The sequence below is a fragment of the Eubalaena glacialis genome, chromosome 6, assembly GCF_028564815.1.
Source record: "Eubalaena glacialis isolate mEubGla1 chromosome 6, mEubGla1.1.hap2.+ XY, whole genome shotgun sequence".
Classification (NCBI taxonomy): domain Eukaryota; kingdom Metazoa; phylum Chordata; class Mammalia; order Artiodactyla; family Balaenidae; genus Eubalaena; species Eubalaena glacialis.
The window spans coordinates 113,905,293-113,918,497 of NC_083721.1; the positions used below are offsets into that span (position 1 = coordinate 113,905,293).

Below are 13,205 nucleotides of genomic sequence, written 5' to 3' on the forward strand. Positions count from 1 at the left end.
CCTGAGCTAACAGTGGGTTTTCAATGGTTGAAAAAGTCAAAAGAAGTATAAAGTTTTGTGACACATGAAATTTTATGCCAATTAATTTATGTATTGTCTATGGTAGCTTCTGTGTAACAATGGCATAGTAGAGTAGTTGCAATTGAGACCAAATGGCCTGCAAAACCTAAAATGTTTATTATCAGGCCCTCTTCAGAAAAAGTTTGCCCACCCCTGCAGTAAATAATACCGTTCAATGCTTTACATTCTCCTAAAGTTTTTTGATTAAACAATACTAGGCCGTAACTTTTCATTCAGTTTTTACTCTCCTAGTTTTTCTTTGCAGAATTACTATTTCTTTTCTTAAATTTATCATGTATTGGCTATGAATCATTAATTCAGGGTTTTCTTGGGCACTCATGTCTTAATTATGAACAACAACTTTAAGGTATCAGAATACTTTTACCTGCAATTATATCTTATACCATGTGTACTGTTACTGAGAGAGAATGGTATTTCCTTTCATAGAATCTTACAGTTGGAAGGGGCTTCAAGGTCATCTAGTTGTGCTCACTGACATTATACATGAAGAAATGGAAGGCCCAAGAGGTGATATAAGTGACCCACTGTCACAGGGCCAGGTCAGCATGGAATCAGAAGTAGTGTATATTTCTTGGTCTGAGTCGGCCTCTGTTTCTGTCTTACCAATCCCAGATCCCCTAAACCAATTGTCAAGGCCAGCTTGTGTGTTGACACTAAAGGCCTTGCAGACACAGGCTCACCCAAAAGGGTTTGTTTCTGCAGAATATTCATGATTAGTGTCTGCTTGTACCTGCTTCTTCTCTGGAGAAATCTTTGAGATGCTTCGATAAAGAAGTATAGAATAAAAGGATGAAAATGCTGCCATCCTTGGACTCATTCATTTCTTTGAACTCTGACCAAATATTTTGTGGGGCACAGAGCAGTGTTCACAGTCAAAAGAAATAGAGCTTATGCAATGGGTGCTGTATTCCCAGAAAACAGAAAAAAAATGAGATTCAGGTACTTACTAGTAATTGGCCCAAATGTTTCACTCTTTTGATTCTTCAGTTATTTTTCCCCTGGTCCTGGGTCACCCTTTAATTTCCAGGTATCATATATAATGAGGTCCTGCCTGCACTCTATGAGGAACAATTGAATTTGAAAGAACTGGGCTGGTTATATTCAAATGTTATAAAGGGAACAAAATGTGAAACAGATATTTACGATTGAAAAATAACATCTATTTAACTTTAGGAGAAATAAGACTAATTTTCCAGTTTTTACTTTCTAAGGTATAATCTCCTATAATCATAGTTTGAATCACCTAAGAAGTATAAGTGTTCTGAATTACTACTGGGAGGTTAGTTAATATTTTGTCTTAAATGAAAAATTTTCAGTTTGATGTCACCTGTTTGATAAGCAAATGTTATTCTTTGACACTTTCCTTTGACCTACTCCCATTCTCCCATTTCTTAGATTTAAACCTAAGTCTTTCCCTTACTTTGATTCTGTTTTTCTTCCATCATTTTCATTCTTTTCCTCTTCATTACCCTTTGAATTTTGAAGCTCAATTTGGTTTTCTAAATATACATACCATTCCTACCTTCTGTTATCTACCTCCTAACAACTGTGAAGCATACATTTTAAAAAAGCCCTCTGCTAAAACTTAACTGGGAATTTTAAATTCATCCATTTGTTACCAGTTATTCTGCTTCCTCACTATGTAAAACGACCCGAGACTCATCCTCCTGGGGGCCTTTTAAAATCTCAGTTCACATGATGTAAATCCTTTGTATCTAAACTCATATCCTCAGGCACCTAGTATCATACCTGAGCTTTGAATCAACCTCTATCATATCAGGCTTGCAGTTCCTATTAATGCCCTTGATTTAGAAGTTGGGGACATTAGGTAAGAATTATCAAAGCTAGTCATAGGAAGAGGAGCAGTGTAGAGACAGGCCTTCTGTGCAGGAGAAAACAGTGCTAGACCAAGTTGGAGGAGACCTGGGGTTGAGACCTGGTTCTCTTACTAATTCTTACCAAATTTCTCCCTCTCTTCTAGTTTTATATCCTCATCTGAACAATGAGGAGATTGAATGAGATGGTCTAAGCTTCTAAATGTAAGAGTGGGACTGAGAAAAGGGAATTGAAAAGATCATGTTGTGTAGGGGTATTGTGAAGGTAAAAAAAAAAAATACTGGATGAAAGGTCATAGACGGAGAAGATAAGGCCTAAATTTGGTATACATGGGGTCTCATCACATCATAGAGATGCTTTAACAGCTTGGATAAAAGGTTAAAGAAGCTCCCAGAATAATATGGTTTGACTCTCATTTCCCCGTGAAGGGAATCACCTGTATGTGCTCTCCTTCCCCCAGTTCCTTTTGTTGTTGTCACTGTTAGTAGCTCACTAAGAGCCTGTGGATTGCAGGTCCTCCTCAAAAGAATTTCTTCTCAAGTTTGGTGTTAATGATAAATGTCCTTGTGAGTATTCTGTGAAAGCAGTTTTTATTTTGATGAAAATGCAAGTGTTTTTCTTGACCTTTCTGCAAGTGGGTGAAGCAGACCTTTGAGGAAGCTGATAAGAATGGTGATGGCTTATTGAACATTGAAGAGATACACCAATTGATGCACAAACTAAATGTCAATCTGCCCCGAAGAAAAGTCAGACAAATGTTTCAGGTATATTTTCACAATTGGATGGGCCTTATGTAAAATACACGTTGGAGGTTATTGATATACTGAGGTATTTCAAAAGGCTATTTTGTCTTGTTGGAAGCTAATATTACTACTCTGTATTGTTTTGTTTTTCTTTGATGACAGAGGCATTTTATTTCATCAAGGAAAACTTCCTAAACTTAACATGCATCCACAGTTTCACTTCCTAAAGTGCTTTGTTGTTGTTGTTGCCATTTTCAGAGAGTAATTCTAAGCATTTTACCTGACACTTAAATAATGGGGTAAATGGGATCAAGTCACTTGGAGAGGATGATAAGATCTCATCTACCAACCTCATGGTCTGTTGTGAGGATCAGAATAAAGACTGAGTAACGTGACAAAATAGCACGTGTCGAAATCCTCAAGAGCCCTCTATTTTGTTACAGAGGAGTTTAAGATTTAGAATCCATGAGGCTTAGAAGTGCTGTATCACTTCTACCATTTAGGGAGCCCTCCAGAAGTTCACTCCACTGCTTGTTGGTGTTAGATGAGATGCTCTTTCCCTGTTGGTAAGTTCTGGAGGAAAATCCATGGGCCCAAACTTATTCTGTGGCCCCCAGCTGGGATTGTACTCAGTCTTCCACCTAAGGTGCAAAAGTGAGTTCTGTTAAGTTAAAGTTGGTGCAAAGACATGTTAGATTATTAGTAATTAGTAGACTACTAATTTAGGAAATGCTCTTATTTGGAGATAAGTCATATGTATAATCCATGTTTTGCAGTGATTTTCTAAGTGACTAGGTAGGTGATATTTTTAATGTGTAAAATTAAGTATAAGGGTTATATTTTATGATGTTTAATGTTTTGTGCTTCCTTTGTTTTCTAACCTCGTCTTATCAGAGATGGTAAGGGCAGAAACAGCATGAGGGGTGAGTTGCAACAATGAATGGAAGATGGAGGATGGCTTCGATCTGTGACCTCTTACGGTCACAGGTCCTGTGGTCTTGTCCTTGGAAGCTGGAGATGGTTTGCACTGGGGGAACTTGGTCCCATTGCACCGAAGAGAAAGGAAAGAAGAGGAAGGAATGAGATAGTCTATAAAAGGAACCAGAGGTGGAATGAGGGACTTTGGAGGAGAAATGAGTTGTCACAGAGTGAATTGTCTTTAAAGTATATGGAAAGGTTTGCCATGTTCTTGGCACTCCCTGTGACACCTTACTTTTGTTCTGTTTCGAGCCCCACCTCCCCATGCGTTCCTTTCCATAGGAGATATTCATAGTACTGGAGAGATAGCTCTGATTAAATCAGAGAGGCCATGCTTAAATAGGAGGGCAAAGTCTATACCTACAAAAATAATGATTTGGGGGGTGCTTTTTGGAAATAAGATAGAGAAGTAACATAAGATATTGAACTATTTTTACTCCTATATTTTTTCCTCCTTCAGACACATTTTATCTCTAATACACTAAGTATTTTAGAGGGTAAACCGGGAAATGTTTATGTCAAAAGTCTTGTAAGTTCAAAGTTAATGCTTTAGAGAAGTTTTAAGAAAACATTAAGGTCTCTTTTTATGACCTTTGATTTAAAGACTGAAAGACTTCTCAAGCCGGGAGTGACTAGAGAAGCAGCTGGGCTTCTATTGTATGTAGAATATTTCTATCATAGGTCTTGCACGTAGCAGAATTCTGTGAGTGCTCAGGGTGGAGTGATGGAAACAAAGATCTTAGTATTATTTTAAGGAACTTTTTTTTTTTAATGAATTGCTGTTAAAGACATTAAAGCCTTCCTGGAAGTTTCTTTGCCTTTTTGTTGCAGTGCAAGATTCAACTGGTTTTTTAAAAAAATAATCTTTTAAGGTATGGATAGCTTATTTTGAAGTCTTTGATGCTATTGCTTAAACCTTAGAGTTTTACTGTTCTTAATGGTTTAGGCATTTCCAAGGAAGTCTTGAAAAATGTATCATCTCTCGATCCAGGGTTAGATATTTTGAAACAAAGTTATGGCAGAAATATGAACATTAGACCTACTTTCTTTGGATGCAAAGACTCTACAACCAAGAGCCTCAAACACCAAAAATGTTGGTATTCTGTAGACCAATCTCTGCCTTTAAAATGACAGAAGGTACAGCAACAGCATCACAAAGAAACAGTGTATGATTTAAATATTGGTCTAAGTGTTTGCTCATAATTGACCCAAAGTTAGCAAAGTTTAAAAAAGTATATTTTTATACACACTTTGACTTTCAAAACTGTATTTAAAACCACATACCAGCTGACTGTATGTCACACATCTATGAATTTCAAAATGCCATTCAGTCCCTGTCAGTTTTTGCTCAGCTACAACTGTGTTCACTTAAAATAAAGGAGATCATGTAAATGGATTGGTTACTCATTATATATCCCCAACAGTTTTATGGTCTTATGACAAATTCAGCCAATCCGAAGGCAGGTACGTGGTGAAAGATCCTTGCTCAATAATTACTAGGAACAAATAATTTCAACTAGCGATCAGTCCAGATGGATTTTTCAGGCTTTTATGGAGGAAAAGGTACCAATGATGCTGATGGCTGTAAGAGCAATAAGCTACCTATGCAAAATTAAGAGAGATTCTATTATAGGTAAAAATTACATTTGATTGAATCGCAGTTCAGAAGCTGATGAGAGACTAGAATTTTCATCATGTATTAATTTTCATCATGTATTTAATTTTCATTAAATGTATTTTCTCTCTTTTGTTCTTGATTAGTCTTGTCCAAAATTTCTTTTATTAGTTTTGCCAAAAGACCAGCTTTTGGTTTAATTGCTCACCTTTGATGTTATATCTGCTTGTTTTCTATTTCATTGCTTTCTGCTTTTGTTTATAATTAATTTCCTTCTATTTTCTTTAGCTTAACTTTTTTCTAGCGTTTGGAGTTGAATTATTAGCTTCTCTGATTTTAATCTACCTTGCTTATACATTGAAAACTTTAAGTTTCCCTCTAACTACTGCATCACACAAGTTGTACGTGGTGCATGCGTTTACTTCTGTATGTTTCATTTCCTATTTAGAAATGTGTTTTTTCCAGAGGCAGTTTTTTTTAAGCTTTGTTGGTTGCTTTATAAATTTACTGTGATCAGAGAAATTAGTTTTTATGAGGTTGATTCTTTATAATTTGAAACTTTTTTTGGCCTAATATATAGTCAGTTTTTAAATTGATCCATGTGTGCTTGAAAAGAACTTGTTTACCATTTGTGAAATGTGTATTAGCCTTTTTTATAGTAAATATTATTTCCGGCTACTGAATTTCCTATTTCAAACTCTCACACTGCCTTGTTATTTTCTATGCCTCTTTCAGGAAGCTGATACAGATGAGAATCAGGGAACTTTGACATTTGAAGAGTTCTGTGTTTTTTACAAAATGATGTCATTGAGACGGGACCTTTATTTGTTGCTTTTGAGCTACAGTGACAAGAAAGATCACCTAACTGTGGAAGAACTGGCTCAGTTTTTGAAGGTGGAGCAAAAGGTATCATTAGACTGTTAAACTGAATGTTTACTTAAAAATACTTGTGAAAGATACATGAGTTTTTCTTGAGATTGGGTGTAGGTATACTTTAAATTTAGGATAGAGGGGTAAATATCACAATTCCACAAAAATCTTATCTATGAGTTATTTAAAATGTGTTTCCAGCATCTTTAAAGAGGGAGTGACAAATTGAACACTTATACAATTTTTAACCTTAAATATGCATATTTTTCCACAGAGTAGTGACAATTAACTCATGTGTTTCCTTTCAGATACCATGGTAATGTTTTCTTTATAGTGATAATATAGCTAGACGTTTATTAACTATGACATAATTCTTAACTAGCAATATAGTAATTCATTGGTAAATGTCTTCCTTCATACCTTGCCCTGTGCATCTCTTCCATTTTGGCTGAGCTGTATACTTTATAATTAACCAGTAATAGTAAGTAAAGCACTTTTCTGAGTTCTGTGAGTCATTCTAGCGAATCTTGGAAACTGAGATGTGGGAATTGACAAAGACTTTCTCCTTAATGAAACAAACTCTAAGCAGGCTCTTTTGAGCCATTTTTTCGAAGGTTCCATCCTTTGGCCTTGTCCTTAAGAGTCCAGCTGTAGCAAGAATCCTAAGTCAGTTTAACCAGAATCTCCATCCTCAATATCTAATCGCCCTCAATATCTGATAAAATTCCTCGCCTACCACTATTCCCTGGGTGATATTTGATCACCCTGGCCTGCATTTCAGGAAGAATCCTGTTAGGTCGGGTTAGCCAGAATCCCCTCTTATGCCTCCACTGACCCCTACCTTGCTCCTTGGCTATAAATCTCCACTTGTATTTGAAAATAAGCCAGTTCTATACTGAGCTCTCTTTTTCCGTTTTGCAATAGTTATTGATTAAAATCTATTTTTACTGTTTTAAGTAATGTCAAGAACTCCCGAATTTGTAGTAGGCCAGGCAGAAGTGGGGGTAGCCTGAGCACCTCATTTGCGGCTGGCATCTGAAGTGGGGTTAGTCTGTGGGACTGAGCCCTGTAGGGTCTAATGCTAACTCCAGATGGTCAGTGTCATAACTGAACTGCATTGTTGGATCCCTACTTAGTGTCGGAGAATCAGAGAGTTGGTGGGGTCAGAAAAAAGACACTAGACCTGGTAATATTTTACTTTATCCCATTACCACAATCATACATTTTAGGAATTACAGATTCAGATTTTATACATTTTGTTGTTGCTTTAAGGATTAAGCCAGATAGTGTTAGCAAAATGTTTTATCAAAATCAGTTATTTTAGTTTGATAATTTGGCAAAGGCAGAGATTCTCCATTAACAAAGTTAACTCTTAAGATAGGCAGAAAATGGGAATGGGGTAATAGAAAAATTATTTTTCCCCAGAGAACATGCCCTTTCTAAATCTCTCTTCCCTGTTTTCCTGCAATTATAACTACTCCTGCACTGTCATCAGAAGAACTCTTCCCAGTACAGTGGAAAGAACCTTAGACCAGGGGTACAGAAAATCTGCATTTCATATCCTGCAAGCTTTATCGGTTGGAGAATCTTGCGCAGGCCAATCAGTATTGTTTCTGAGCCTTGGTTTCCTGATCTGTACAAAGGGGGGCTGATACCTACCTTTCTTTTTTTTAATAAATTTTAAAAAAAATTTTATTTATTTATTTATTTATTTATTTTTGGCTGTGTTGGGTCTTCGTTTCTGTGCGAGGGCTTTCTCTAGTTGCGGCAAGCGGGGGCCACTCTTCATTGCGGTGCGCGGGCCTTTCACTGTCGCGGCCTCTCTTGTTGCGGGGCACAGGCTCCAGACGCACAGGCTCAGTAGTTGTGGCTCACGGGCCTAGTTGCTCCGTGGCATGTGGGATCTTCCCAGACCAGGGCTCGAACCCGTGTCCCCTGCATTGGCAGGCAGATTCTCAACCACTGTGCCACCAGGGAAGCCCGATACCTACCTTTCTTATCTCACAATGTCAGATTGAAAATTGATTGGGATGATGAATGTGAAAGCCCTTTGACAGAGATATTCAGAAGCACAGCAGTGTGAGAAATTAAAATGTTCAAAGAAAGTGACTTCAAATTCATTTGTGCTAGTGGAATTTACCCAATCCATTTGAATAGCAATAGTGGATGTCACTTGCTAAGGGGCATATGTTTCTTCCCTCCTTTTGTTATATTGACATTCAACCAGTAAATTTTAGTTGGGGAAAACAGAAGCCAGTGTTCTGTGACATCTGCTCCTGAAAGATGATTACGCGTTTCCAGTTTAATTTTCTAAACTAGCCTGAAGCTACATATAGATATAATGTGAAAGAAATTTTTTGAAATTATCATATATCAAGAGGCATAAACCATAAAGGAAAATATTAATGTCCTGAAACTTTATATGTGGTCCAATATATCAAACATCATAAAATGAATGTCAAATACAAACTCAGAAAATATTTATAATATACAAAAGAGAGAAATAGTGAATTTCCTTAATATGGAAAGTGCTCTCATAGACTATTTAGGGAAAAGATGACTACCCAATAGAAAAATGTGCAAAACATTTGAAACATATAAAAAAAATTGCACGTCAATGATCTATTAAAAATGTTCATCCTTCACTAGTAATTTAAAAATGTGAAATAAAACTGAGACTTTTTTTGAATTTTACTTTTTATTTTAATATGCTTCTGCATTATTTCCATTAAAAAAATTTTTTTTATTGGAGTATAGTTGATTTACAATGTTAAGGGACCATTTTTCACCCATTAAATTAGTAAAGGTTAAAAAAATATACTACCAAACATGGTGTCCACTTCTTATATTTCTGGTGAAGCTGTGGAATGGTACAATCTTTCTATGGGCAGTTTTATCATTAAATTTTATATAATATATAAAATTTTTACCAATCCATTTTACATCTAGTAATTCATCCTAAGGAAATAATTGTGTATAGAAAAAAAAAAGTTATAAAGTTGTGCATTTCAGCATTCTTTAAGACAGAGAAAAATTGGACATGATCTAAAAGTGCAGCAGGAGGGTCATTAGTCAAGAGTTTTGTGGGGTTTTGAGTTTCAAAATGGGATTTTCACAGTGGAACGAATCTGAGGCAATTTGATGATCCATATGGCAGTAATTCATTTGTTTCTGATGGCGTAAGATTGGTGTAGACACCAGAGTATTCAAATTTTACAGATTTACTCAGTTGTGAAATGAAATATCACTGCCGGCCACATATGCTGTCCGGGATTATGGGAGTTCAAATATTGGCCTGTGAGTCAGATTTTTATTCCACTGAAGCTCTTTGCAAATTGAATTTATGCCTCTGACAGGTCCAATTGCTGTTTGATTAGGACTTTCATCCTTAAAATATGATGTGCTAAGGTAAATTCTTACTGTCTTTTATATCTGTGAAGAAGTGCCAGTTAAGGAAGAAGCCAGTTGGCTGAGGTTTCTCTTCCGTTGCTTCCTTACATCCACAGATCAAGATCACAGATGTCCACTAGTCTGTGGTTCCAGAGTACGAGAGTTGGTTGAGGCTCTTTGTTTCATTTTTTCCCCTGTTTGCCAAAAAGCAACCTTCATCTCCTCCAGAGTTCCTATCCATTTTTTGGCACTGGCGCTGAATGTGTTTTGAGTTCAATTCTTTTCAGAGTTTTGGTTCAGGAGTGAGAAATTGATTTCATTCCCCCCACTCTTCTTGACAACCTTTCTTAGCAAGGCTCTACCTTCTTTTTATCTTTTTGTTTCTCATGGATTGAAGAGTGAGGAAGAGAAGGCAGGAATATTGAAGAGCCCTTACAGTTTGCAAACCCTTCTAGCTGTTAACCAAGAGCGAAAGCTACTTCCATAGATAAGTCAAAAGCAGATTTCTATTTATGTAGTGTTTTTATCTGAAATATGCACGTGGCTGGTTAATTCCAGGGGAGTTTTCGGAACTTTTCTGATCCCATGCTACAGCGCCCTCTTCTTACTGAACTTTATGACATAGACTTATACATTAGCCCTTTGTGGTGGTTCTAACAGTTGCTCATTTTGCTTTTTTATTCTTTCTGCTGAAATATTTCCTTGATTCTTCTGATCCAATTATAGATGTCATTTGTTCCCTCTCCCTTCATTACCCTTTACTGAATCCAGACTGGTTTGGTGAGAGTCATGGTCATTCTAATCTTACCTCTCTTGTGAGAAATAATTATAAATTCTTCTTTGCTATAACTACCCCTTTCTGGTGCTAGTGTACCTTTATCTTTTTTTTTTTTTTTTTTAAAGCATTCTCCTCATCATAAAAGCATTCCTTTAAGAGGCTTTCCTGAATTTGTTTCATTTTTCTTAATTATTCACAGTTAAAGCAGTGAGAGACTGTTCGGAGTAATTATGTCTTGTAATATTTTTTCTCCCTTGAATATAGTTCCCAAATGACATTTTTCTGTGAAATAGTCATGTATTTAAATGCTTTGAAATTTGTGGATTAATTTTTGGATGAGTGAGAGTAGCCATTTTGGGGAGATAAATAACTATCATGGTTGTCTTATTCAGCTGGAAACTGAATGACCACTCATTTAGAGATATTTCTCTACTCCCTGCTGAAATTACCCAAAAATACAGTAAAAAGACCTCTCCCCCCTGTAAAACCACAAGGACAAAGAGAATAGGAGAGGAAACAGAAACAACAAAATCTTAAAACTTGTCTGATCCGAAAGAGACCCCAGAGCACTGAAACTCAAGCCCACGGAGCAAGAAACCACGAAGCAAGTTCACTTGCCCAGAAGAACCCAAGAAAGATCAAAAATGAAATTCACATGATACTCTGAAAACAGGAGAAGAGCAGGGGTTGAAAACACAAGCACTGGTTGGAAGTCTGCCCCAGATGTAGTTAGGGCTCCAGATTCTCTCCCCTACCTCTTGCAGCAGGACAGCTGTCCCTTCTCCACCCTGGCATAAAACTGAAAATAAGAGTTGGAGGAGGATGGACCAGAAGAATCTGGGCTGAGGCATACCAGGCACACCTGAGTGTGGGCACTGAAACATGGGGAGCGTGGCAGATGGTTTATAAAGATGGCTACAGTAGCTCCCACATCCCTGTATGTGTGTGGCTTTGCAGCGTGACATTGCCTCTCCTCCCATCAAGAAGTAGAGTCTATTTTTCTGCCCCTTGAATCTGGGCTGGCTTTGTGACCTGGTTTGACTAATGGATTGTAGCAGAATTGATGTACAAGGAACGTAGGCTTCAGGGAGCCTTGGCAGTTCCACTCTTGCCCTGTTGGGGCTGTGAGACTATCATGTGAGGAAGCGAGAGGAGGAGAGACCACGTGAAGAGGCCCAGCCAACAGCCAGCACCAGCCACAGTCATGTTGGTGAGGCCATTTTGGACCATCTGACTGTAGTCACCTGACTAGATGCCTGCAGTCACGTGAGTAACCCCTAGGTGAAAACACGATAACCGTGTGGCTGGACTCAGTCCCACTTACCATCCTACACAATTGTGAACAAGTATTGATAAGTGGTGGTGCTTTTAAGTTTCTAAGTTTTGGGAGGTTTGTTTCACAAAAATAGATATGAATACAAAGATTAAGTGAACATGTATGCATTGAAGTGTGAGAGCAATAACCCTCTTCCAAGGTTCAGATCCCAGGTTTATCCCTTCCAAGTAGGACATTGGAAAAATTTCCTTAGAGGCATATTACAGACTATAGTGGGTTGAATAGTAGCCTGAAAAGATATGTCCAAGTCCTTAACTCCAAGTATCTGTAAATGTGACCTTATTTGGAAGTAGGATCTATGTAGATGTACTTAAGGATGTTAAGATGAAATTATCCTACATTTTGTGTGGACCCTAAATCCAATGATGAGTGTTCTTATAAGCAACAGAAAAGAGGACATAGACACACAGAGGGAAGGTGGCTGTGTGAAGATGGAAGCAGGTTGTAGTTATGAAGCTCCAAGCCAAGGAATGCCAAGATTTGCCAGCAGCCATCAGAAGCAAGGGGAGAGGTATGGAATAGATTCTCCCTCCAAGTCTCCAGAGGGAATCATCCCTTTTAACACCTTGATTTTGGACTTCTGTCCTCCAGGACTGAGAGAGAATAAGTTTCTGTTGTTTTCAGCCCTGAGTTTGTGGTACTTTATTATAGCAGCCCTAGGAAACTAACACACCAACCCAAGGAAAAAAAACCCCTAAAGATATTTACATCAGAATTTTCCTGAGTCCAGCCAGAGAATTCTACAGTGAAGCCCACTAGTCAGTAAGCTCTGCTCATGAATACAGAGCTTCCAGCCAATTTTTTCTTGCCTTAGTTTGAAATAGATTTTTAAATAGTCGATTTAAAAAATGTGTTTTAAATAACCAAGGCTTACCACGTTTGAGGAAATTCTCTGCTATAAAAAAGAGACAAAGGCAAACAATTAGAATCAAGAAACTTGGAGGAAATAGAGGCAATGCAGGGAGAAGGAAACTTTAAAAACTGACATTAAGGACTTCCGTGGTGGCGCGGTGGTTGAGAATCTGCCTGCCAATGCAGGGGACACGGGTTCGAGCCCTGGTCTGGGAGGATCCCACATGCCGCAGAGCGGCTGGGCCCGTGAGCCACAATTACTGAGCCTGCGCGTCTGGAGCCTGTGCTCCGCAACAAGAGAGGCCGCGACAGTCAGAGGCCCACGCACCGCGATGAAGAGTGGCCCCCACTTGCCGCAACTGGAGAAAGCCCTCGCACAGAAACGAGGACCCAACACAGCCAAAAATAAATAAATAAATAAATTAAAAAAAAAACAACTGACATTAATACAGCAGAGCGATTAAAAAAATTTCAGCCATGAAGCAAGAGAAAGATGCTATGAGAAAAGAAGATTCAGAGGAAGAAGAGAGCAGAGAACTAAATTCATTAGTTGGCTTAGAAGATAAAGTTGAGAAAATTGTCCCAAAAGGAGAACAAACAGGAAAGAAATGGAAAAAACATAAGGAAATTAGTAGATCGATCCTGAAGGTCCGCTATCTGAATGACAGGAGTTACAGAAAAAGATAAGAAAAAATAGAAGGGAGGATATTATCAAATAAGTAATAC

General features: G+C 37.8%; 1 protein-coding gene across 1 annotated transcript in view; it reads left to right on the forward strand.

Annotated features, from left to right (window-relative positions):
* The window catches only part of PLCH1 (phospholipase C eta 1), a 232,490-nt gene that overhangs the window by 139,076 nt on the left and 80,209 nt on the right, over positions 1-13,205 (forward strand). Inside the window, exons 5-6 of the mRNA XM_061194551.1 lie at positions 2,551-2,681; positions 5,989-6,159. Of these exons, the coding sequence (XP_061050534.1) occupies positions 2,551-2,681; positions 5,989-6,159 (302 nt within the window). The remainder of the gene's footprint in view (positions 1-2,550; positions 2,682-5,988; positions 6,160-13,205) is intronic.